General features: G+C 40.9%; 4 protein-coding genes across 6 annotated transcripts in view; 3 read left to right on the top strand and 1 right to left on the bottom strand.

Annotated features, from left to right (window-relative positions):
* The window catches only part of nxn (nucleoredoxin), a 49,133-nt gene extending 47,877 nt beyond the window's left edge, over nt 1–1,256 (top strand). Inside the window, exon 8 of the mRNA XM_034113389.1 lies at nt 191–1,256. Coding sequence (XP_033969280.1) covers nt 191–373 — 183 coding nt within the window. The 3' untranslated portion in view covers nt 374–1,256. The remainder of the gene's footprint in view (nt 1–190) is intronic.
* Nucleotides 1,257–1,839: 583 nt separating this feature from the next.
* On the bottom strand, nt 1,840–5,189 carry mrm3a (mitochondrial rRNA methyltransferase 3a). Its single transcript, XM_034113388.1, has 4 exons — nt 4,764–5,189; nt 4,035–4,279; nt 2,712–2,873; nt 1,840–2,606 (listed from the first exon to the last, which is right to left on the bottom strand). The coding sequence occupies exons 1-4, from the start codon at nt 5,135–5,137 to the stop codon at nt 2,059–2,061; spliced, it is 1,329 nt and encodes a 442-aa protein (XP_033969279.1). The 5' UTR covers nt 5,138–5,189; the 3' UTR covers nt 1,840–2,058.
* A 398-nt stretch (nt 5,190–5,587) lies between these two features.
* On the top strand, nt 5,588–8,353 carry glod4 (glyoxalase domain containing 4). The gene is made up of 9 exons (XM_034113386.1): nt 5,588–5,728; nt 5,949–5,998; nt 6,107–6,227; nt 6,326–6,470; nt 6,930–7,066; nt 7,155–7,241; nt 7,336–7,449; nt 7,541–7,627; nt 7,738–8,353. The coding sequence occupies exons 1-9, from the start codon at nt 5,639–5,641 to the stop codon at nt 7,801–7,803; spliced, it is 897 nt and encodes a 298-aa protein (XP_033969277.1). The 5' UTR covers nt 5,588–5,638; the 3' UTR covers nt 7,804–8,353.
* A 687-nt stretch (nt 8,354–9,040) lies between these two features.
* LOC117468992 (protein KIAA0100-like) lies at nt 9,041–26,784 on the top strand. 3 transcript variants are annotated; one of them, XM_034113385.1, is made up of 40 exons: nt 9,041–9,135; nt 9,693–9,825; nt 9,985–10,111; nt 10,256–10,305; nt 10,441–10,582; nt 10,666–10,784; nt 10,895–10,955; nt 11,027–11,210; nt 12,113–12,236; nt 12,349–12,473; nt 12,556–12,623; nt 12,722–12,858; nt 13,134–13,252; nt 13,677–13,870; nt 13,999–14,299; nt 14,901–15,106; nt 15,185–16,235; nt 16,327–16,518; nt 16,914–17,116; nt 17,302–17,420; nt 17,517–17,740; nt 17,849–18,039; nt 18,219–18,318; nt 18,766–18,965; nt 19,050–19,344; nt 19,427–19,584; nt 20,129–20,335; nt 20,664–20,766; nt 21,054–21,236; nt 21,684–21,805; nt 21,890–22,045; nt 22,131–22,252; nt 22,330–22,510; nt 23,132–23,218; nt 23,698–23,808; nt 23,890–24,025; nt 24,317–24,441; nt 24,529–24,630; nt 25,069–25,203; nt 25,515–26,784. In XM_034113385.1, exons 2-40 carry the CDS (start codon nt 9,755–9,757, stop codon nt 25,698–25,700), a joined length of 6,717 nt encoding a protein of 2,238 aa, XP_033969276.1. In that variant the 5' UTR covers nt 9,041–9,135; nt 9,693–9,754; the 3' UTR covers nt 25,701–26,784. The 3 variants fall into 3 exon arrangements, with proteins under 3 accessions (XP_033969276.1, XP_033969275.1, XP_033969274.1); XM_034113384.1 differs by having other exon boundaries at nt 9,696–9,825; nt 18,766–19,344; XM_034113383.1 differs by having other exon boundaries at nt 18,766–19,344.
* The last annotated feature ends 67 nt before the right edge of the window (nt 26,785–26,851 follow it).

The following is a 26,851-nucleotide window of genomic DNA, read 5'->3' as shown; positions in this document are numbered from 1 at the left end:
GCCAGGGTATTGTCAGAGAAAAATGGCAGACATCCCTACTTTTGACTTTCCAACAAGATAATTTCAGTTTCCTAAAACAGAAGCTTTAGTTAAGGCCTGTTCCCAGTAATCCAAAGATGCATGTGATGAATGTTCTACTGTAACATCATGTGCTCACACACCTAATCAGTTTTTTCCTCTTTCACCACAGGATGACATGAGTGACTCCCTGCGGGACTACACCAACCTCCCAGAAGCAGCCCCTCTGCTCACTATCCTGGATATGTCGGCCCGGGCCAAGTATGTTCGCGACGTGGAGGAGATCACGCCGGCCGAAGTGGAGCAGTTTGTCAACGACTTCCTGGCTGAAAAGCTCAAACCAGAGCCCATCTAAAGAAGAAGACTAAGTGTAAATCGGACCTACTATATGGGACTCACTCCATTATCGAACCCTGACCTGTTGCTACTCCCCCTCACCCCCCCACTATCTCTCCCACTTCCCCCCTGACTTTGTCAGACTGTTAGAGATGTCTCAATTTTTACTGACATTTTAACAACTTTTTTTTTTAGACATGTTCCTCTTTTCATGGAGTCCTCTTTCTCCTGTGGTGCCTTGCATTGATGATAGTCCCTACAATAATAAAAATGGAGATTCTGTTGTTGTTTTTTCTGGCCGAAGAACACATATTTTTTCATTTTTTTCACCCAATAGCATTTCTGAACTCTAGACAAAACCAGAGAATTACCCAGTGGACCTACTTATTCAGCTGATTGTGTGCTTTCTGTTTTGTCTGCGAGATCCTTGTTGCTTTAGGTTTCTGAATGATGTTGAGAAAGAATAAAATGCATTTTTACAGTCGTAATTCACTAGTAGTGCAAATGTGCTGAACCTCAGTTGGATGTAGCCTATTTAAACTAAAAAAACAGGTGCACATACAGTAATGATCACATTCTACTTGCTTGTAACAGACCAATGACTGAAGTGTTTAAACCCCTGTGTCTTGTGTGTGCTGTGAGCGAAAGTCCTCTCTTGCCAGTTGTTAATGGTGGCTCTCATCTCAAAGTCATGAGGATTTTCTGTGAATATCCCCTGATGAAAAGGCCAGGTTATTTCTGAAGGCACAGAAATGGCATTTGAAAAATGTTGAATATATAAATCCCTGTATTCTTTTACTTCAGTCATGACTTCTCACACATTAAAATGTCACTGGCAAGCACAAAGTTCTGCTCCTTTTAACTTCCATCAATAAAGTTAGCTCTTGGATATTTAAAATGCATATATTACAATGAATCACCATTTCTTGTCAGAAGTATTTCAATAAGATGTTTGGGCTCAATGCAAATGTTCTATTTATTATGGCAGACAGTATGCAGATCATTTGTTAATGTGCAGACCTGGGATAAAAGTGTAGTGTTCTGCATATTTGCATAGACAATGTGGCAGCAGATATAAAAGATAAGACTGTCTTTTACTTTCTAAATCTAGGTTATATATTCGTCAAGTGCTTCTATCTATTTAAGGCATTTAGGAACTATATTGAAAATATAAGGGTCGGAGGTGAAAGAAAAGGGTGGGGTACTAGTTGACTTTTTTTTGGGAAGACCAGGAGAGTCAATAACTTTTTCTAATGCCAATCTTTATTTTAGCCCAAAAAATGTTTCTTATTGTAAATTAAACATGGGTTTTCTTGTCTATAGTAGTATACTGCACATATTTTAGGGTTATGAGAAATTCTAATGAGAATTTCAACTTTCTTTCATTTTACATGCAAAATTATCAAGATGAGAATTTGCAGTTCATTATATATTGGAAAAATAAATCCCGGAGTCAAAAATAACGTGAGCAATTATCACAGTAAACTAAAATAAATGTGACAAAGAAACTCATTACACATAATATTCACAGATATTCGTTTCATACAAAATTCAGTTTTTTATTAGCAGGACAAGATGTAAAATTAGATAATTGAACTCAGTCTGTAGTAACAAGGACAAATTGACACAAGATGTAACACACTCATATTTAGAGCGGTCATGAAAACTGCTGCTGGGCTTTAGATGTCGGTTCCTTCCAAGTGCCTAGGTGAGTTTTAACAGCTGTTTCCTGCCTTCAAACAAAAGGATACTGGCAGCCATGGCTGAATTCAAGCTGTCCATATCCGGAGCGACAGGAATAAAGAGCCTGTGACCGGAAGTTTTCTCAGCCAGCTGTAATGCGTCTACACTCAGACCATGTGTCTCTCCGCCTATCACAAGAGCAGTGGGACTCTGAGCCCAGCTCTCATGGTACAGCTTTGAGTCCACTGTGGGAAGTGATTGTGCCCCCTCCTCACAATCTGAGTCCGCGTCAGAATCGGATTCCTCATAGCGCACGTTGTTGCGGTTAGACCTCGTGCTGACCCATCCATAGTCTCCTGCTTTGAGCGTCTTGTGGGACACGTTAACTTGTAAATCCTTTATTTCTTCACTTCTGTCAGCGCCGCAGCTGCTGTCAGCCACATGCACAGTCACAGATTTCGGGAGGTGCTTCTCCATATCGTCCCAGCTCAAACTCTGGTAGATGGGAAGGCGGAAATGGGCGCCCATTGCTGCACGCAGAACCTTAGGCTCCCAAGCATCAACACAACCTGGTGGTGGAAAAATGTAACAGACTTTAAAAACACAACTTAAGAAGAAAAGCCATTATCAAAGGGTGTAGTTCACTTGTATCAATGTTTACTTAATAAGAATACCTTTGGTGAGGAGGACATCATGGCAGCCAGCAGCAGCAGCACATCGCAACATAGTGCCAAGGTTACCAGGGTCTCGGATGTTGTCGCATATCAAGGAAAATGGCACCGAGTCACCTTTGTTACCAAAGTTCAACCGTAACGGGTCTGGACGAGCAAATATTGCTGCAGAAGAAAAAGTAAAAAAGTCAGAAACGGCTCATTGTACCTATGCTTCATTATGAAACAAGTCTTAACCCTCTGAGACCCATACGATCCCAAATATCACGTTGTGTTCAAAGCGTCATAACTTCTCAGCTGTTTCAGCCAGAGACATGCCGTGTGTTTCCTCTTAAACTATACAGAAATGGCTATGAACAACTCTATTAAGTTTTTCATTGAGAGGCGTTTACTTATTTCGGTGAAACGAATGTGCGTAGAGTTTTAAAGGATGCGGATAGTCTCACCTTGATTTTGGCGCATTGCTTATCGTTTTATAGATCTATTCTCATCCACCATCTTTGTTTGTGACGTAAAGAGTGTAAGAGTCATGTTTCTGAATCGGACACTCTGAGTGGATGCAGTCAAAGCCAATCGGAGTCTGATTCAGAGGGTTGCCTGTCAGTTCCGTTGTTATGTGTACTGAAACGAGAGCCGGTATAATTCCACGCGCGAAAAAAAATAAAAGTTGGAATACCTTATTTTAGTATCTTAAAAGTAGACTGAGGTATGGCAAGGAAGTTTACTACAGCTGAGGCTTTGGAGCTGATTTTTCAAGGTGACGATGTTGATGAGAATTCAGACGAATCTGCTCAGCATGCCATGTGTGATTGTGGACAGGAACTAACAGGATATATATCATGTGTAGTCTTCAAAATTGGCAGGACCAAAAATGACAATTCCTCGCTAAAAAAAACAAAAGAATGGGCATAACTAATGAACAGAATAAGTTAGAATCTTCTAATCAGTTCTGATACAATGATAATAAATGTGTGCAATTTTCTGTTTTGAATGTTTCTTTCAATGTTATGGTTAGCAGTTCTTTTTAATGAAAGAAGTAAAAAATTCAAGCTCCGTTTTTTTTCTTTTTTCTATTTATGGGCAAATATAATACATTTTATTTTATAGCACTTTTCTAAACCCAAAGACGCTTGTCTTTCCCCTATTATAGTGTATACAAGTCTCTAATGAGTGACATATATCATTAGCTGAGGTTGTGCTGATTTCTGGGATGTGTAGAACTTGATTATACTGTAAAGAAATTACAATTTATAAGGCAAAACACAAAAATATACAAAAACGGAAATGTCCTATGTGGGTCTCAGAGGGTTAATATGTGACACTCACCAATAACCCCTTGTGGGGCCACAACGTCAGACCATATCTTGATGTCCTCAAATTTGACCTTGACCAACGTGGCCCTTTTCAGCTTGTCTAAGGGAAGCTCTCGGAGACGGTCTGCGGTACTGAAGAACACCATATGTGGGTTAGCTCCAGCATTCAGGGCGTCACAGATCAGACGCCTGCCTTCCAGGAGGATTTTACCTTGGTGCTCCCGAAACGTCCTGGAACGAGTGATGCTAACTAACTTCCTGAAGGAGGTTCAAGGGGAGATGGAGAGACAAGGATCAATCACAGGCAGTGTGAATATGAGTTATTGTCAACATTCATACAATTTGGGGGAAAAATAGAGCACTTCAAAACGGACTTATGTTACACCTTAATCTGAGACTGAAAAAGAAGATAAAGTAATATGATTAAACAAAAAGAACCTTTAGCTTTAATGCCAGTATTGTTAATTGCAGTGGTGGAAAGTAAGTTACTCTATTTTAAGCAAAATACACAATATCTATAGGCCTACGTATAGTCTAGTAACATAATATAATTCTGATATTAGATAAAACAATATCTAAAAAACAGTCTTGCAAATAGGCCCAAGTACTTTTACTTTAATTTATATTTTTACTTGAGTTAGATTTTAAATGATGGACCTCAACAGAGGGGTTTTTTACACAGTAAATATTGCTAATTTCAGTAATGTAAAATATCTGAATACTTCATTATTGTAAAACTTACCCCAGTCTTTTATCTCCAGCGAAAGCCCTCTCGAAGGGCAGTCCATCAATTTGATCCTTTGTACCTGTAACATGGGCATGTTTTGTAGTCGCCTGCACATTACTCCTCGCTTTAACAAATTCTTCTTCAGGATGCTTTATTGCAGCTTTGACTTTTTGCCCCTTCTCCCTGTGGACGTCTCGTCCCGCTGGCTGAGGCCGAGGCTTGACGACTTTATCCGCCTCGTTTTCAGGGAACAACACTCGGACTGGTTTCCTCCTCAGTCCACGTGCATACCGCTTGGTTTCCACAATAACACCACTTCCCCTTGAGTGTAGAAAAACGTTTCGCTCAATGGAAACAAGACTTATCATGCTTCTTATGTAGGCAGCCATGTTTGCCTCGTGTCTTCTTCTCTTGTTTCACAGAACGTCGCACTAACACAAGCTCTGCCGCCTATCGCCTCTCTGAGTGAAGGCAATACTACATGTAATCTTCATCTCTAGTGCCTCAATTCGAGTTAAAAGATACCCTGTGTAGCTAACACACACTTTCAATTTTTTTGAATGTTGTATCTTGTATTCTTATATTTTAATTTCCTATTTTGGAGTGTCAAAGTTGTTGTTGTTCAGCATATGAATGAGTTTGGGTAATTATGGGGTGGGGACAAACGTATTGTATATCTATTATTTGTATTAAATACAAATTATATTATTGATACAATAATTATTATATGATTAACAAAAGTATTAAACATAGATGTCTAAAGACTTTAATGCTGTTTTCTCACTTATATTTACTTTTCGCTCATCGATGTCAGAATAATCGATCATCAAGGATGAGTAATCGTTCACTGAATCTCGATCGGCACTACAGACATCCTCCTGTCACTAAACATGGCTTTGAGACGAGCGCTGCATTTTGTTTTCAAAGTTGGTGACAGGGCCAAAACTGCCACGTTTTATCGAGATGTTCTGGGCATGAAGGTACTCTTTCTGAGGTTTATTTTATAGCCAGAAGCCATTGATGAACTTTTGTGTTGTACAACGTGTGTAGCTAGCTAATTCCTCTTCTGTCACATGAGTGAACCCCAGCTAGACTCCATTATATACATATGAAGTGTATATAAAACCACTTATAGAGCATATTTGGTGCAACCAGAGTCTTTTTAATAAACGTGTTCTCATACTTATTATTCCATTTCAGATGTTACGTCATGAAGAGTTTGAGGAAGGCTGCAAAGCAACGTGTAATGGGTAGATATGACACCTTTGAACTTTGAACTTACAAAGCTGTATAACACAGACGTATAGAGCTGTTATTGTCCTTATACCGACGTCTCCTCTCCCCCTGTGTCTATACAGTCCCTACGATGGCAAATGGAGCAAGACAATGGTGGGCTTTGGTCCAGAAGATGACCATTTTGTTGCTGAACTGACATACAATTATGGGGTGGGAGAGTATCAACTTGGCAATGACTTCCTGGTGGGTGAGAGTTCATCTTCCAAACTTACAGCACCATGTCGTGTTTTACTGGGTACAGTCTTCTAAAAGGATATTGACACATAATGTGTTTACTTCAGGGACTCACTTTGCAGTCGAGCCAGGCTGTAAGCAATGCTAAACGCCTGGGATGGCCTCTCACTGAGGTGGGAGAGGCTCTGTATCTGACCCAGGCCCCCGGAGGGTATCCATTCTACCTTGTGGACAAAGAGCAGCCTTCTAGTGGTGAGTGTCACATGTCTGCATGATGACAAGGAGTCGTCCCTGCAGTTTATCGAGTGTTTAAAACAGTCCAACTTTGCATTTGTGTCACAGCTTCACAAATGCAAAGCATTATACATTTATTTATAGCAAAACTCATTCCTTTTTATTTTACTGGTAAAACTAATTAAACTAATCCAAATATATGTTGTATTTTATTGAGTAAATAATTAATTGATTAATTAATAAACAATAACATTGAATGAAAAAATAATAATTATCTGCAGGTGCAAATACTTAAAAAAAAAATATTGAAATACAGATAAATAATTGCTTTGTATTGAAGCCTCTAGTAGTCTATAGTATGTTATAATATGTCATTTTTCACTGTCATTATTTCCTAATGGGATTTCTATGCAAACGACCCATATTAAAAACTAAGTCCTTCATGCAGTACTTAGCAGCAGGCACATTTGTTCTAAGACCCCGTGCAGAAGGTTTGTCTTGGAGTATCAGACCTCCAGAAATCGACCCACTACTGGACTAAGCTCTTGGGAATGAAAGTTCTGGAAAATAATGAGGAAAAGAAAACTGTGCTGATGGGATTTTCAGACAGTCAAGTGAGTCAAGTATTTAATAAATGTTTTTTGAGTTTATAAATTAGAACATTTATTTTACTCAGACTTTTTATTTTGTATCTTGATGCAGTGTAAACTGGAGCTTCATGATAACAGTGGGGCAGTGGATCATGGAACTGCTTTTGGAAGGATAGCATTTTCATGCCCACGTGAACAAGTAAAATATGATTTAATGGATACATTCTTGGCTGTTAATAACATTAAAAACAATCATATATTTGATCATAAATCATTGTTATTACATTCCACAGCTGCCTGGCCTTGAAGCATTGATGAAAAAGGAAAATCAGAAGATTCTCACTCCCTTAGTCAGCCTAGACACTCCTGGAAAGGCCACAGTAGAAGTGGTCATTTTGGCCGACCCAGTAAGTGCATTAAAAATCTAGCGCTGGAATTAAAGTGAAATTAGACTCTGTTATAAATGAAAAGAACTTAACTGGACAATTTTTGTTTTAGGATGGTCATGAGATTTGCTTTGTGGGTGATGAAGCTTTTAGCCAACTGTCTATGGTGGACCCCAAAGGAAATGAATTGCTTGATAAGGTTGGTGTTACTCAAGTATTAAACTCTCTTTAATATGATTTAATATGCACCATGTGTTTGATATTCACTATGTCTGTTTTATTTCAACTTTTAAACTTGTTTTTTTTCAGGCTATGGCCGAAGATAAAAGTGATGAGTGGTTTGCCAAACACAACAAACAGAAAGCTGCGGCATGAGATGAAGAGGTTTTGCACCACCCATTTCTCAACAGTTCATATAATGATAAGATGCTTTACAAGGCAACTGTGGTGTAAATCTCCTTGTTATGACAACTCAATTATCCTAAGGCTGGCAGTATGAAATGCATTTTCACCTGGAAGCATGCCATACAGCACAGTTGCATTGGCAGCACTTTGTGAAAGGACCAATTGTTCATTATGATGGACATTTTTCCAAATAATGTTTCTATCAATAAGGAAGAGATAGGGGCAATGTTAGGATCCTGTCGACCCTCCATAAAACCATTGTATAATACTATTAGGCTGCAAGATTCCTGTGCATAAGTTAGATGGATTGTCATAGAAAAAATCTACAGTGCAATCAAAACACAAGTTTAAATGATAAATATTAACATGATGTAATAAAATATCCTTATTGTTGCTATTTGAATTGTGTCATGTTGTAGAATGTTGTAGCAATAGTTCAGTCATGTGTTAAAATTAATTATGTGTAAAGATACATCATGTCAGTCATCATGTTGAAATAAATGTTGTCTCTTTAACTTCTCACCTTCGTTAAATAGTTTGATTATGACTGTGGGGTGTTGGAAGAAATATGTAAGTGTTTCTCTTGATTGATATAGGCTACCACAGCATAGAAGCACAAATCAAAACAACAAATCAAAGTCCTCATTCATAATGTTAAATAAAAAAAGCATTGGCATCAATATATTTAAAGTGCATAAAGTAAAAGTACTTGTGCAGAATGGGCAATTTCAGAATTATATATTACAATACTTTTTATAATAATGCATTAATGTGTGTTTCATTTTAATGTTGCTCCTGGTAAAGGTGGGTCTGATTTCAAAAGGAACTTTTACAGCTGTGTAGCTTACCATTGACTGTGTTGATTTCTTTTTGTGATAATCTAAATGGGCTTAAAAACAAAGGCTATCGTATACATGTAGTAGAGTAAAGAATAAAATATTTGCCTCTACATGTTAAAATAAGTATAATGGAAAAGCAGTACCTTCAAAATGGACTAAACGTTACTCCACCACTGTGACTGTGTGTTTGTTTTCTGTTTTATCTTTGTATGAATTGGTTTGGGTGTGATATATAAAAAATAGGTGACCTTTTAGTTTGAATGCATAAGTTAAAGATTAATATTTGCATACACCGTTTTTTGTTGGCGGTGCTCCAGCCACTGTAGCCCCACTTCTGGGCTGCAGGTCAGATGAAGTGCCAGCTGAGCAGGGCGGAGCATGCACAGTGTTGACTGTGAGCACAGAGTTACTGTCAGATGAAAGGGCTCTTTGCAGCGAAACACAATGCGGTGAATATGTCAGGGTAAGTCATCTTTATACTTAACTGGAGCCTGCGAAAGCAACATAAATCTACACTAGTTACCATAAACAATGCCAAGTTGTGTAGCAGTCTAGCAGCTGTGCTAGCTAAGTTAGCTGTAGCGTTAGCTTGTTAGCGCAGATTTGCTGCTGATTTTTGGATGACGCGGCGACAATCATCTTTAACTATTTCATGTCTGACTAATTTGGGCTAACTATGCTACCCTTAACGAGCCAATGTTCTACCACTGATTGGTAGTAAACAATGACTTAGTTTATGCGACATGTTTTAACACTGTTAGTGACAGTAGGTGATAAAGTTTAGCTACGTGCTGTATCATATTCTGTTTGTGACTGCACTTGTTAATTAGCCTTGTTAGCATTGTGATGCTAGCTGTTAGCTGAAACAAACAGAACCAACGTTTATTAATTCTCACAGCAGAGGTTGCTTAGCCTGTTGCAGTGATGGACAAGTTATTGATTGTTGTTTTCTAGCAACCCGTCAGTCCCACCTGAGTGTGAGGTGTGTTGAACTGAAGTGCATCTCTTCCTCTCTGACAGCAGCTGATAGAGGAGCAGCCAGACCCATGACCGAGATTTGGGTGTGAACAACTTGGGACACCATGTCTCTCTTGCTGATATCCTTCCTGTTAATTCTTCTGCTTGGGATTTTGTTGTTATGTTTCATTTTCAGGTAAGAAGTAATTTAATTCCTACAGTATATGTGATTGCTAATGATACTCTGTAGGCAACATTCAGTTTACCCCAGATAGGTCCTGTCCTTGGTTTTCATAGTTTTCTTTACATATTTTTACGAAATCAATGATTTTGTGCTCTTGTCTTTTGCTCCTAGGTGGCTCGTATGCACCCTGGCTGTGCGATTCTTCCAGACAGCCCTGAATGCTGATCTAAAGATCAAATCAGTCGGGCTGTTTTCTGTCCAAGGAGTTAGTATCCAGTTTCACCCCCAGCATACTCTGGTAAGACACACTGTGTTTACATGACATTTATGTAGTGAGCTCATTGGAGGCCACTATTCCCATTTTAGGAGTAAAAGTTTGACCAAAAATTATATCAAAGGTACTTTTTGACTTCACCATAAAAAGGGAATATCTTTTTGACAGGAAATTGACAGAATATGGATTTCAAGTAAACTTCTCAACCAGGATTTGCCGTAAGTTGTCACATTTCTTTGTCAGTTGGATAGTTAGAGATAAAATCTATCAGCAAATCAGTAAAATATTTGAATCCTTTTATATATGAAAATACAGTGGTTATTTGCAACAGCTAGTGCATGTTTGTGTTGCAGGAGGTACCTGGCGTTGTGTGTTGGCGAAACCAGAGTTAGGTTTGACTTACAAGCACCACTCAGACCTACGGTAACGAAGAGCCATGGGAAAAGGTCTGGGAAGTTTTCCATCAGCCCCACAACGCTACGCCTTCTGTCGCAAGTATGGAGCCTCACCGTATCTCAATCTTTAAATAGACTTATTTGTAGACATTATCTTACCCCTTCTTATCTATCTATTTTCAGCTACTGTCGTTCCACGTCAGCTCGATCAATGTGATGGTCCTGAACCTGGCACTGTCAGAGTCTCTATGGCACATGACAGTTACAGGCATCACCTTGTTACTTGACCACCAAAGTAAAAGGTGATGCACTCTATCATTTCTGTCTGCTATTGGTCTGATTTTACTATTACATTTAATAGAAATATACGGATGATGCTACAATTTCATTAACGTTTTAACTTTCATATCAGGTTGGCGTGGGACTTCTCAGTTGGACAGCTAAGCAGTAAAGTGCTTAAAAGCAGTCAGTTGGTAAGTTTTTGTAATTTCTCTGAGATGGACACTTGGGATTGAATGTGTGACTAACATGCTCTCCACTGTAGGATATATGTTTGGCTGAAGTGGCCCTGAGCCTGCTGCTGTCTGGAGAGGTGAGCCTACCGGAGATGAAGCCAGGCGGTCTGTCCCTGAATGTGAGGACACTGATCGCAGAGCTGCATGAAGGACTATTTCTCAGCCAACTCCTGCTGCCCTCGTCTCCCAAAAGGAGCATTCAGGATGCATCTGGTGAGCAAACGCAAAGTATAATCCCTGAAATTTCAAAATCATTATTAAAATAAAGCGACAAACTTGCTATGGCAATGACCAATCAATCTTGGGATGTTCAGCTCACATCTGGGATGCTGGTTGATTGCAGGAGTGCATGTCAACATTTATAACAAGTATATAAATGTAGTCCAACTGTATTTTTTTCTTTATTGCCTTATATAATCCTCTGTACTTGCACTTACAACAAGTACAGAATATGTTAACCATGACAACACTAAGGGTTATTTCCACTGACTTACATCAGCAAGCTTCTGCTTATTCTAAAATGTCTGGATGTCTACTGCAGTCTGTGATATTTTTAGCTGTTCTGCTAACCGCCAAGAAAACGAGGACAAGGTCATGTCGTACAACAACCTACTTTATTAACCTCTGTAGTTCTCTACATGCTCAGGGGAAAAGATAACGTTTAACCTCCTCGATCAAATGAAGTGTAGGTTATGCTGTCATTTTAAAAAGCGAGAAGAGGTTGGTAAAATTATGTCAGGTATTTAGAATAACATAACATTTACATGTGTTCTTGCATTTATTTGAATTCAATTTGATATATCTGCAGGTCTTGGGACATTATAAACTACATGAGAAATTAAAGAAATGCATTGTTAATAAAGTAGCATAGACATTGTTAAGGTTGATAGTGTTGCCTGAATGTGACATATTAGCTCACTCAGGTTATCTGATATACAGCACCAAAAAAAACAAGTTGAAAGAAAATATCAGACAAAGGATTTGTATTAAATCGAAATGTGATAGTATTTGTTTTTTCAATTGTCAAATAGATTGTTTAGCTGTTGCACTTTCAAAATCTTTGATAGAATCGTACATAATATTTAGATTATAATATTATTAATATTTCCTTTCAGAGTGTGAAAACATTGAGTTTATCCAGACTGAGGCGGTGGAATGGTTTCATGGGCTGGTTCCCCAAAAAGTCGATGTGGAATTTGATAATACAAATGTAACTCTGTCCATGCACAGCCAGAAAAGGTGAGTAAACATTTTAACACCGACTGCATTTAGATATTGTTTTGCACAATTTGATTCCATATTGAATGACCTTCTGATTTGAACATCATACCTTGTTTTCTTGTCTGCACAGACACCTGAACTGGACTCTGAAGTCTCTAAAAGTCTGCTATGGACGTGACGATGAACAGCTTCATCTTAAAAGCTTCACTCCAGAGCTGAGCTTTCCTCAGAGCAGAATGGAGCTCGTTCTAGAGGGTGAGTGGATGGACGCAATGCAGAGAGACGTGACTGAATTAAAGAAAGCAATAATAACACATCCCCTTTTTTTAACTGGCAGATGGACTTCTCCTCTCACAAAGTAGGCAAAGAATCCTGTGTGTGAACACGCTGAAGACAGTCCTGCAGGTGAGGAAGATACTTGAAGTTCACAACACAAAGCTTCTGAAACCTATGACTCATATTTGACATTATTTTGACTGTCTCTTGTGTTTTCCTACATTTAGGTTACATCAGTGGACATCTCAGGGTCGTTCACTGTTAACACTTGCATCATCCACTACCGTCACCAGGAGTTCTCCCATTGGCTAAATCTATTTCCATGGGAACAGCTTATCCACAGGAAGGCAGCACATAGAAAAAGGCAAGTCTCAAAAGGAAAACAGAAGGATTAGATTGCTGAATGGCAATTAATATTCATGTTGGGGTTGAACTATGACGATATCTTTTCTGGAGTGATTGGATCTGTGTTCAAGGTCACCCACTGCAGTGACGATAACATACAATATAATCTAATACCCTTTTTACTGTCTTCTCTTCCCTATCCATGTGTGTTTGCGCTCATTCTGTATTGTTGTTCCATGACGTCGTTGTGTTGTGTAGTCCATTAGATTATTTGCCCACCCTCCTTTTCCTCAGGCGCCTCCCTCACTTAGATGCCCCTGTGATGATCACCTCCTCCGTATCCAACGTCAACGTGTCAGTTCAGCTGGGAGACACCACGCCTTTTGCTCTCGGATTTCTCTCTGTCAGTGCAGGTACTGTAGGTCTTTCACATGCTGCACATTCACACACAGGGAGGCAGGTGAACATCCTAAGATGTTATTGCTACAGAGCAGAATGAGGGTATGGTGCGTTGAAGTTTAACCCCAACTCTTTGTTGTAAGCAACAGCACTTAATGTTATGACTTTACATCATCATTCTTACCTCACATTTCTGTTCAATAAATCTTTCTGCTTTGTATTCTGCAGGAAACTTTTGTGTCAATCTCTGCTAAACTAGATTAGATAACATATTTGATTAAAGTGCCCTTTTAAACGTTACACATTAACTTGAGTTTTTTATAACCCAGTTGCATTTAGTTTTTGGAAAACAAATGAAATCTTTATACTGCAGCAACTTTAAATGTACTTTCTGAAAAAAAACATTTTTATGATGACTTGTGTGTCCTGTGTCCATAGAACTGCGGCATCTTCTTGACATTAAAGTTGACTCCGAGAGCACAGAATCCCAGAATGTGCACCGACGTGCCTCACTGTCCCTGGACAACTTCTGGTGGAGGGTGGGTCAGGGGTCTCATATCCAACAAGCGCCCCACCCTCCTGGGAAACATGTGTGGGGAGAAGCACTAATTCTAGACACACTTAGTCTTCAGGTAGGTACACACAAATATAAGAAATAGTATTCTCGGATATACAATGTTTTTTGTTCAGTAAGTGAGTTAACCAGAGGATGAATTGGCTTACTCAATTTCTAATGTTTGTTATGACCTCATCCCTTCAGGGGAGTTTAATTCGGCCCCACATGGAGTCGAGCAGCCAGTGTCCGAGTTTGAGCGTGGAGTCCAGCCTGAAGGGGCTTCAGGTGGAGCTCTCGGAGACCTGTGCTCTGTGTCTGTCTCGCCTGCTGTCCCTCATCTGTGTTCCTCGTGACGTGGTCTCTCCGCTGCCAGATGTGACCTCACCGCTGCCAGATGTGACCTCAGTTTCTCCCTCCAGTGGCCACACTGTCCAACCACATCTGCTCTTTAAACTCGACTATTGTCTGGAGGACGTTAATGTGTTCACACTATCCAATCTAGCAGGTATGTTATTTCAGATTATGTATGAATGTTGTAGGCTTTGTTTCATAATTCACTATATGTGACATATAGAGTTTAACCTTTAGCATATATTTAGGTGTGCCTCTTAGTTGTTTGACAGAAAAGACATGTCCTAATTCTGCTGTTTTCATTTACATTTTTCTCAAGTAAGCATTCCTGTTGTCTAAAGGGACTTAACGTCCCAAATAGATGTCATTTATGTGGAGCCAACACGATTATAAAAATATACATTTTAATCGGCAGCTGTTTTTTATAATTTTTTGTTCGTTTGACCAACAAATACATCTCTATGAAGACTTAACCTTGGGTTTAAAGGAATTTGTATTCTTACATTTTTACCATTTTATGGCAATAAATAGGTCAGGAAATATTTTTTGTGAAAATAATTGTCAGTTTCCAGTTGGCCAAAAGTATTGGAGCAATACACTTTAGGGCTAGAACAAAAGTAAGTTGCTATCTTCTTACAAATGCCCTTTGGCCTTAATTATGTTGAGTTAAAGACCACTGCTTATACAAAGTACTCTGCTCCTCAGTTGATCATCATGTTTGATTATCATTGTTTATTTCCTTGTGTTCTCTTCAGGAGCTGTGTCTCTGCGAATGGACACTGTCAGAGTGCAGAGCTCTGCAGACAGCTCCACGGTGTCTCTTCAGGGTGTTAGCCTGTCAGCGATCAAAGCACTCACAGAGAACATGGAGTCGTGTTGCCCCTCCTCCCAAACCCCCAGCCCTGTGCTAAAACTCACCAAGATAGCCTTTTCTTACTGCATCACCACCCACACCTTACAGGTAATCACATCTCCTTCAGTTGTATTTGTCTTGAATGATGGAATATCTGTGTCAATATTCATATTATATCTTAATCAGGTTCAATGTGAAGAGGAGCTCTCTGTGGAATGGACGCCACCTGACCACATGGTCTTATATCAGCACCTGAGTGAAGCTCAGGCTTGTTGGCTTATGCTTTGCGGAGAGAGAGGAGAGGACAGTCCAGTCGAAACCACAGAAAGTGAAATCCTGCCGGGTCAGAGCAGAGAGCTGTGTGTGCGCATTGCACTGGGCTGCACTCGATTGACAGCCCATGTTAGTGAACACAACTACATCCTCCTGCACACAGAAGCCCTCACAGTGTCCAAACACACGGGCTCCATGCACATACGCTCTCCGTCCGTCATCTTCAACTTCGATGGCCACAACATCGTCACCTTTAAGGGTCTGTCTGTGGACATACACTCGGAGCTTCCTGAGATGTGGCTGCACAGAGAAACCTTCCCCTTCCTCGAAACTCCTCACAACTGTGTCGGGGTCCTCACTTGCCCCTCTATGACTGTGGAGTTCCCTTATCAGTACGACTTCTCAAACACCTTTGACATGGCCATCAGCGTGCAGAAGTGGCTGAAGACCCTGCATCGCTCCGCAAGCCAAGCCCCCGCCTCCCCCCGCCTGCCTCCCGACCTCGTGTTCAAAATCAGCCAGTTCTCCTTCGTCTTCCTGGACGATATCTTTGAAATCAAGCTGCGAGACAACTACGAGCTGCTGAAGGATGAGAGTAAGGAAAGTGCCAAGCGTCTTCAGCTTCTGGATAAGAAGGTGGCAGATTTGCGCAAGCAGCATGGAGAGCTTCTCCCTGCCAGGAAGATCGAAGAGCTGTACAGCTCACTGGAGAAAAAGCACATTGAGATCTACATCCAGCGCTCACGCCGCCTCTACGCAAACACGCCCATGAGGAAGTCTCTACTGACCTGGACTGTGTCCGACCTGGAGTTGGTATTCCTGGCTGATCAGTCTCTGCACGGGCCGGAGAAGGTGAGAGAGCAGCTCAGGGATATCGACAAGATCAGCCCCTTCCCCAGAGACGGACTCCCTCTGGTGGTCCAGTGGTGCCGTGCTATCAAGTTCAAACTGGCTGCATTTTTGGGTAAGTTCATACAACATTGATTTGCAGATTAGAGATCGGATTTAGATGAGACTAAACTATTTACTTAATTTCTCTCTTTCTGCCGTGTCAGTGAGAATCCGGGATTACCCTCGCTACCTGTTTGAGATCCGGGACTGGGAGCTGTCGGGGCGTCTCATTGGGACGGAGCAGGATGGACAAACCAGGGCTCATCGCAAAGAGACCGTCCCACTCGGTTCGCCATGGGGAGACGTGACGGTCCACAGGAATATGCCACCACTGAAGTTCTACTATGATTTAAAATGTGAGTTACAGGAATGATGCTGTCAACGTGTTATTCTACCATCATTATCTTAAGTCTTTTTTTTCATGAGTTTCCATCAGGTATACCCATCTTGTAATTCTGCCTGCCCAGTCACAGCTTTTGTATACAGTAACTATTTAGGTGTCCAAACAGAAGTTAAAAGCAGAAGTAAGGGGGCAAAGGGCGAAAGAAACAATGCCTATAGTTAATGATAAATGTTGTCAAATTCCTTGGCACCATATTACAAAGGAAGGATAAAGTTTCCTTTAGAGGCATATATATCCATTTACATTACATTTTAGCTCCAGTTGTGCAGTCTTACTGTTGGCTAATGGGAAGAATACTCTTCAGACACTGTACATTAATTTCTCTTTCTGATAATCTTTTTCTTACAGCGAACATCTCTCTGTACACCATTGTGTGGGGGCCATGCTGGGACCCTGCCTGGACTCTGATTGGCCAGTCCGTCGACCTGCTGACCAAACCCACTGTGGATCCCTCACCTCCTGTGGCCTGGTGGGACAAAAGTCGCCTCCTTCTGCACGGGCGCTGGGTTATGGACATCGACCAGGCCAACCTTCATCAGCTGGCTACAGAGGTAAAACAGTTTACAGCTTACAAATTAAATTGTTTTGAATATCAAATCAATCACTTAAATTCATTTGGAATTTGTACACTCAGTGTGTCACAGTATGTTTCAGTTTGTTGGGTTAAGCAAGCCATGTTGTGGTAAATAATATGAATCACTTTATCTAATATAAAGATGAATCATGATTCTTACAGGACCCTTACAACACCACAGAAAACCTGCACTGGGAGTGGAATAAACTGAACTTTGACTGGAACCCTGGTCAGTTTGTCTATAAAGGAGATTTAGATGTTAATGTCAGAACAGCATCAAAGTAAGTAGAGGCATCAAGAAGAAAAATGTAATGCAACTTTAAGCTGTATTTGTCAATGATTGTTAAGTAATATAAATGCTGTTTTCTCCACACTAGGTATGATGATATCTGTTTTCTACACCTGCCCAACCTGTTTATGACCCTTGACCTCCAATGGCTTTGCCATGGCAACCCTCATGACCACCATGCTGTGATGCTCTGCTGTGCGGAGAACGTTGCAGACGTGACTTCAGGACAACCTCATGACTCCTACAGAGCCTTTCGCTCCGAGAACCTCAACTTCTCCATCACCATGGACCTGAACCAGCACTGTGGCACAGGTACCTGCAACTCTGATAGATATTCTATATACAAAAGCCCACTGTGCTGGAAAACTAGCATCATAGAAATGTATTTACCTAGATAACTATATTTACTTTCCTTTGTAGAACCCTCCCAGCCGAGAATGCTGTTGTACAGCAGCACTCTGCGCTGGATGCAGAACTTTTGGGCCACATGGACGGGTGTATCTCGACCAATCTGCAGAGGCAAGCTCTTCCACAGCCTGAGGCCTATCCGTAAGAAGCTGGGTCAGCACTACAAACAGATGTCCTACACAGCTGCCTTCCCACAACTACAAGTAAGGGTTTTTCTAGGCTGCTGTCCAGCAACAGTCCACTCGAGATCTGTTCTATGTGTTTACCATTTGTAGTCACACAGGACAGTAGTAACTTTGATTTTGTACACATTGTTGAATATATTTCTTTACACCTAATATCTTCCATGTGTGCACATTTCAACATGTTATCTGTCCTCCAGGTGCATTACTGGGCCTCCTTTGCCCAGCAGAGAGGAATCCAAGTGGAGTGCAACAAAGGACACGTCTTCACCCGAGGGGCACAGAGACTTATTCCACAGGGTACAGGCGTCTGCATGATACAGTTTAAAAAAAAACAACAATAATTCATACACACAGATTGGGGCTGTAACTGTTTGTGTATTTGTGCTGACTGTCATGGTAGAAGGGGTTACGGTCCAGTGCACACAGCCGTAGTGTTTGTCTTTAAGACTGTTCAGCTGTGTAGCCCAGTTTAAAACATTTGTTGTAAACATAATCAAAAAGTAATCAAATGTAGAAAATTACATTACTTTGATCAAGGAGTTAAAATATTTACATTACATTTTTAAATGTAAATTGTTATCTGAAACCTAGCTTTTTAACACTGCTAAGGCGCATTAAACAACATGACTTATTGTAAAACCTTTACGTTTATAGCCTCTTGTGAGTGTAATGCAGAAAACAAACAAATGTGAATGGGCTTGTTTTTTTAAGGGTTTTTTATTATGTGTTTTTATTTTCCTTCAGCTGGCACAGTGATGAGGAGGCTGATCTCGGAGTGGAATGTAACTCAGATGGTTAGTGAGCTGTCTCAGGTGACGGTTCACCTAATGGCCTCCACCTGGGACGAGACAGCGGACCACCAGATGAACGCTCAGGTGAAGAAGACCCACCTGGTCAGCCTGTCCTCCCTGAGCTACCAGAGACAGAGCAACCGCATGGAAGAGGTAAAAGCCCAACCAGAGCTGCAGTACCTGTCGTTCTTCACTGTCGACGAGTTCATAATCACACAATTTAAATATTTCTTACAGGAGGTGAACCAGAAGGATGAGACGAATGCCTCGTACACTCACAAACTGCGCCTGGTAGACCTGCGTGCGTCCTGGACCACCACGAACAGGAACATCGCCTTTGGGCTGTACGACGGTTATAAAAAGGCGTCTGTGTTGAAGAGAAACCTCTCCACTGAAGCTTTGACGGGTCTGAGGATCGACACTCAGCTGCAGACCAAAAAGCTCAAACGCTCTCCTTCCAACTACTCTCCCACCACAGCCCCCACCACACCAGTGATGCCCACCGTCAGAGCAGAAAAAAGTCAAAATGAAGGTGAGGAAGTAGCTTCAATAAGAAAGACATCAGTCAAGTCTTTTTATAACCACTAAACTATTTGACTTTCCGCTTTTTGCAGGAACATCGATGCTCCAGAAACTAATCGAGGAAACGGACAAGTTTGTGGTGTTTTCAGAGGAGGATTCTGGTGTCAGCGACCAGCTGTGTGGCATTGCAGCCTGTCAGACCGACGATGTGTATAACCGCAACTGGTTTATCGAACTGGTTAACTGTCAGGTAAATGCCTTTATTTTTCTGCTGCAGGACCATTTCATCAGAATGCAAATCAGAAACGGGTTTATTGCCAGATACATTGACACATACAAGGAATTTGACTTGGTGTTGTGGTGCATACATACAAATGAAACCAAAATTAAAAACACAGATGGAGAACTATTTTAAGAAAACTATAATAACATTAAAAATATTAAGAAATATAGCAGAATTTACATTGGTTGAAATCGTAGAAATAGAATTGGAATAAAATATGTGCAGTAATGAAAAAGAAGATATTGTATACATTGTGTGCATTAATGTAATGCATAGAGTCTAGGATGTGGCTGAGGTACAGTGTCAGTCAGTTCCTACCTAATGTCATCATAGCAGGGTTGTATGTCCAAATTCACAAATAGTGGCTGTTAAATTCTACACCAAGAGCTGATAAAGCCCTATCAAAACAAAAATATATTGTGTTCTCTCTTTCTTGAAAGTTTTCTATTTGTTGTTTATTGAAATGCTGGACGATTTGCCCCAATGTTTCATTCTCCTCTGCTCTCCTCAGATGATGCTGCGGGGCACAGAGACGGCAGGCTGCGTGTTGGTGTCAGCAGCGAAGGCTCAGCTGCTTCAGTGTGAGCACGACCCATCCTGGTACAACGACACCCTGAAGCAGAAAACCACCTGGACCTGTCTGCTGGATGGCATGCAGTACTTTGCCACCATGGAGCCCAACCCATCTGAGCAAGAGGACAGACAGCTGTGGCTGGAGGTAAGCAACATTCATAATCCTTTTGATGTGACATATTCGCTTGGCCTACTCATATAGAACTACACTTTTTTTCCTTTATCTACTTCTGTTTCGGCGGAACACTTAATGAGGTTACATTGCCTTTTAACTGATTATTAACCATTGATAAAAAAGTTTTCAATTAGTTAGTATGGCAAGTTTCTGTGTTATGCCATGATGACATGAATAGCATGTTAAGTTAGTTTGAATACCAACTAATCAACTTCAACATCACAACCAAAGCTATATAGTAACTTATTCGCGTGGAGTGTTGTTCTGCTCTGATTTGCTTTGTCTGTGTTGTGTTTAGGTGAAAAACATAGAAGAGCACCGGCAGCGTAACCTGGACTCGGTGCTGGAGCTGATGGAGAGTGGCCAGGCTGTGGGAGGAATGGTTAGCACCATTACAGCAGGTAAATGAAATATCAAATGCAGGATCGTCCTTCCTCACCACATGGAATAAATAGGCATCTTCGGACTAAGAGAATCCGAAATCCTCTATTAGTCCCACAGCGGGGACATTTAAAGTGTTATGGCAAAAAGTGGCATAGCAGGTAAAGAAAAAGGCATAATCAAGGAAATATTCAAAACAATTATGAATAAGCTAACTTATTAAGTATAGAGGAGAAAAGCAAACGTTAGTTGTACTAGAATAAAAATAAAGGCAAATGGTGATTCATGGTCATTTTTCTGTCTGCAGACTGGAACCAGCCGGCCCAGGTGAACGAGGCTCAGCAGGTCCAGCGGATCATCTCGCGCTGTAGCTGCAGGATGCACTACATCAGCTACAGTCACGACATCAACCCTGAGGTGGCCACACAGATCAAACCCCCAGAGCTGAGGAATAACCACGAGAAGGAGGACCTGCTGAAGAAACAGGCCGGTATGTCTGGCCACCTGTTTACTGTACATCCAACACCTGCAAGGAATAATGCATTAGAGTTCTTCATTCAAGGCTTTATTGTCATGTGCACATTAGCTACAGTGTAGATATGGCAATGAAAAACTTAGATCACAGGCTCCTCCAACAGTGCAACATGAATATATATATAGGACATAGAACAAATAAAACAGATAAAATAGTGCAAGAGAATGTTTTGAAATGTGCAAGTAAATACAAATAAAATAGAAACAGTGCAAGAAGAGTCCATATACAAGTATATGGAATACGATATATTAGATAAATCATTTGCAAGATGAAAACAGATGAATGTTTATGGATGTTCTTTAAAAAAGGGACATTTTACTGCTTTTATACTTATTACAATAAAGAAGGTTTTTACTCAGTCACCAAATATGACATTTGTGCTTTATTATGTGGATTTAACAGGAGCTGTGGACACCTTCACGCTCATTCACCACGATCTAGAGATATCCACTAACCCTGTTCAGTACGCTATGATCCTGGACATCGTCAACAACCTGCTGCTGCACGTGGAGCCCAGGCGCAAGGTAGGCCGGAGCATCAGATGGCCATGAATCGTAAGTACGTTTCCTTGTGCTTAGCGATGCTTATTCTTTATTTTTCACCTCCAGGAACACAGTGAGAAGAAGCAGCGTGTGCGCTTTCAGCTGGAGATCTCCAGTAACCCTGAGGAGCAGCGCAGCAGCATCCTGCACCTCCAGGAGGCCGTCAGGCAACACCTCGCTCTGATCAGACGCCTGGAGAAACAGATCTACTCCAACATCAGGGTGAGGCATCAGGCTTGTGGGTGCTCAACTGTTATATAAAAGTATTTAGTTTACATTTAAAGAAACTGATTATGTTGTATTGCAGGCACAAACTGAGGAACTGAGCGGCGACGAGCTGATGGAGATCAACACGAGACTGCAGAACCAGCTGAACCAGGAGAAGAACGACATGCAGATGAAGAGTGAAGAGCTCAACATTCTCATCAGGTCTCACATCAGCACTCATTCACATCGAGAAAATATTGCACAAATGACTAAATTAATATATTTCTCTTTTATTTCAGGTGTTTTAAGGACTTCCAGCTGCAGAGGGCAAACAAGCTGGAGCTGCGTAAGCCCCCGGAGGATGTGAGCGTGGTCAGGAGGACAGAGATCTGCTTTGCCCAGGCCCGCTGGTGTCTGACCGAAGAGGACGGCCAGCTTGGCATCGCTGAGTTAGAGCTGCAGAGATTTATGTACAGTAAGGTGAGCGGTGATTATTATATAGGAACACTTCTTATCTTCCACAGTGCTGACAACTTTCCTGACATCTTACTACATTATCTGTCCTCTCCAGAGTTCCCACAGCAGATCTATTTCCAACTACTTTGATAACAAAGGTTTTCATGCAAAAGTTCTGTGTTCCACCACTCATACATGTAGATGTCCTGCTTTTCTCTGTTTAATATCATATTAAACTGTATGTCTTGGGTTTTGAACTAACAAACAGTGGAAGACTTTGTGAAACTGGGTTGGACATTTTTCCGTACTTTTTTTTAAAAACGTTTTATAGACCAAAACATGAATTTAATAATCTAACAAAAAATCTCCATATTAATCAATAATGGAAAAATGTGTGAGTTGCAACCCTAGTCTCTCAAATCTTCATTACATGTATTTGCACTTCATAACACGTGAGCGACTGTAACCCTTATTTACACTTTATTCAACATTCTGTATTCCCCGAAACATACTAGGATAATAGGAATATATAACATATCTCATTCAACCAGTGTATCACATTATATCTTACTGCTGACATTACATATTTCACTTATCACTGCTGGATGGTAGTCGTTGATAACTGTGAATACTTTGTTCCCACAGCTGAACAAGTCTGACGACACAGCAGAGCATCTCTTGGAGTTAGGCTGGTTCACAATGAACAACCTGCTGCCCAATGCATCTTACAAGGTACGTTTCACTCATTATTCAGACATTATTTCAACCTAAATTGTACAACAAAATGTAATCAAATCCATGACAAACATCCTTTTTAAGCTGACTATTCTCGAGAGACGTTTTCAACATGTATTTCCCAAAGATCTGTGATATTTATTGACTCTGCCTGGTTTCCTCTGTGCAGCGTGTGAGGGTATGTACAGCTCGAACTGTGACTCAACGTCTGTGTAAATCCATCCTGTTTGTCCAGTTGGGATCACTCAGTGACTCTTCAGAATGTCATACTCATCGTTGCATGTGCACTCAATAGTTCATTGATGCATGTGAGGCGAGGTCTCATGCAGTTTCACTTGACCTGGTGCTGTCGCCCATTCTGTGTTCATATCATTAATAATATGTGCTCTCATTTAGAGTTGGATTTTCTCCTTGCACCAGAGCTTGATTTTGTGCGATCGCCAAGGATGAATTTAACTCCTTGTTCTTTTTTTTAGGTTGTAATCCGTCCGCAGAGTACATGCCAGTCAGCACGGCAGTTTGCTTTGCGTATCTTCAGTAAAGTGCGCCCCCCTGTGGGAGGAATCTCTGTTAAGGAGCACTTTGAGGTGACGGACATCACATCTACAAGCAACCACATTCACTAAAAATGTTTGGATTGTGATTAATGGAAGTGTTTCTATCATCAGGTGAACGTGGTGCCTCTCACCATCCAGCTGATGTACCAATTCTTCAAAAGGATGATGGGCTTCTTCTTCCCAGGACGAAATGTTGAGGAGGAGGAGGTCACTGATGAGGAAGACAAGTTCAGATTGGTCACTACAGGTGAGGTGTTATCGCTCAGTACGCTGAGTAACTCCGTCTACTCTCTGTGGGATCACCAGGCGGAAATCTATACCAACAAACGGATCAATAATAGTTTCCATTTTCTCCGTCAGATGTGTGCTTGGTATCAAATAGCTCATTACTGTGTTATATCATCGCTCTGAGCTATTAAAAGGCTCTGTCACGACGGATATGACCTGGAGGTGTGTGTGAGAGACTTGCTGGGAGTATAAGGTGTAGGGTGCAGAGTCCCCCAGGGGCCACAGTGCTGACGCCCTCTCTGTGTCACAGGTATCGCTGTCAAGTCCCGGCAGTCATCAGAGGACACCATGGGTGCTATGGGCCCCAGCAAAGGTGTCACCCAGGGGCTGAACCGCACCGCGGGGGTCCGGCGGTCCTTCAGGAAACCTCCAGAGGTAAACTGTGTTCTGATTGTCTGTGCCTGTATGTCACTCGTAAGACAATAAGGACATGTGATTTAAGTCTTTGTTTCCTCCCACCAGCATCCTGTTGATGACATTGATAAGATGAAGGAGCGAGCGGCTATGAACAACTCCTTCATCTACATCAAGATTCCACAAGTGCCCCTCTGTGTCAGCTATAAGGTGGGATTTCTGTGCATTGACTGATATGTTTTATTAAATTCCTTTTTAGATAAAGAACTTGTAGAGGAGTATAACTGAAGAGGATTTGTCTGTTATATTCTATCTTATTGTCTTGACCTTAAAACACCTCAGGTCTTTCATAAAAGATCTCTAATTGTGAAAAATTATCATTACTTTAACTTTGATATTTTGGATTATGCCCTGTTGAAATTGCATGAGAACTACAGGCATTAGATTAGATTACATGTTTTATTAATCACCTCCTTTACAAATATTGAAGTGATGTAAAGAAATTAGGTGGAGACAGAAACATGACCCAAATAAATACAAATGTCGCTCTGGCTGGATATATAAGTATGCAAAAAGGTTTGTCATATCATCGTCATGTTTTTCAGATATTGAACTAATGTTACATATATAAACATCCCCATTCTTTAGGGAGAGAAGAGCAGTGTGGACTGGAAGGACCTGAACCTGGTTCTGCCCTGTTTGGAGTACCATAACAACACCTGGACCTGGCTCGACTTTGCCATGGCTGTGAAGAGGGACAGCCGGAAAGCTCTTGTAGCACAGGTACAGAAGAACATTTATGATTTTGACTCCTTATCATATGCTCACAACTTGAAACCTTCAACTTAAAATAGTGTGTTAATTAGGATAATACCACCAAAATGTTCCCTTTTAAACCTTTAAAAAATAATATTTTGTTAGATTTCTCTCTGCTATTTAAATGCTTAAATCCTTTTCTGCGGACAGTGCGATATGAACTATTTAAATGTATTTGCCATTACTAAGATTGACTAGGGTCAGAAGTAACCTTCATTTGCCGTGCCATTGATAAGTTCTGTGTTTATAAACTGTTATTTGTCCTCCGCTCTGCTCAGATGATAAAGGAGAAGCTGCGTCTGAAGCCGGCCTCAGGCTCAGACCAGCGGGGGAAGGCGTCTGAAGGGAAGTCGGACAACAGCATGCAGCAGCAGGAGGAAGACGATAAGGCTCGGCTCCTCATCGGCCTCAGCTCCGCAGACAAGAGCTCCGGCAAAAAGAGCATCTTCAGTCGGCGTAAGTGACACGACAAACATCGTGCAGCTCGACTGGAACGTCCACGCAGCAGCTTCCACACTCCCTCGGTAAGAGGATCAGGGACAAACTGAATATCAGTCTGGCTTTGTGTATCACAATGAAAAAGGGAGATGGTCGAGCATTTCGTTTATGGGGATAACTTACTGTATCACGAGCCTGCTGAACATTAATTTTATTTGAAAAAAATACTCCAGATGTGTCTCAGATCTGAATTTGTGGCAAACACCCCTACAGGGAACTCAAAACAGCTCCAGTATTAACCAGGGTGCCATTTTGACCAAATATATATTATTTTCTTGTTTATTTACGTGCCATTAAAAATTCTTTCTGCATTTCATACACACAATGATGACCACTTGCATTGAATGTAGCGGGGATATTTTCAGTGTGTAGCGAGCACTTCACTGTCTCCTCTGCTTCTATAAATGTTAGACTGAGAGCACCTTTTCCTGCTGGCTCAGGAACACTGTACGTCTGCTCCAATAACTCACCCAACTGAAAGCACCTTCATCGCTGTCTGCTGTAAGAAAATATATTTGATTTTGAAATTCCATAAATGAATATATTATATCCCTATATGTTTTATCGATTACATATATTGTAAAAGGCTGTATGAGTGTCTCTGACAGGAAGGCCTTTTACCCACAAATGACCACAAAAGATTTTATATTTTACCTTAAATGACTGTGTGCATCCTCAGCTAGCTGTTTTACTGTACCTCACCCCTGTGCAATATATCAAGAACAGAGCAGCAAAAACATGTTTGTGTTGTATAATGTCGCACTTGGTTTGATGGTATTGTGGAAAATATATATATTATGTTGCAGCTAATGCAGAGTGTATGTTTTGTAATTTTATTACTAAAGCACCTTTCTATGCAAAGTATTTTGATATTTTTGTAACCACGGTTGTCTTCTGTTGAATTACTTGTATAACTGTTCTGCTAAGCCTGTCACATTTCTATTAAACATAATTACAAACGCATCATATCACAAAAGCAGATGTATTCACATTTCTATCAGCTCTGTGGCTTTTTGTTTATCTGTCAATAAAAAGTGTTACAGTCTCTCAGTTGTGTTTGGGTTTTTGTGCAGTATAGAGAAACTAAAGGGGGGGGGGGGCAGGGCTGTGCGTCGCA

The sequence above is a fragment of the Trematomus bernacchii genome, unplaced genomic scaffold (genome assembly GCF_902827165.1).
Source record: "Trematomus bernacchii unplaced genomic scaffold, fTreBer1.1, whole genome shotgun sequence".
Lineage (NCBI taxonomy): Eukaryota > Metazoa > Chordata > Actinopteri > Perciformes > Nototheniidae > Trematomus > Trematomus bernacchii.
This window is presented reverse-complemented; position numbering and strand designations above follow the sequence as displayed.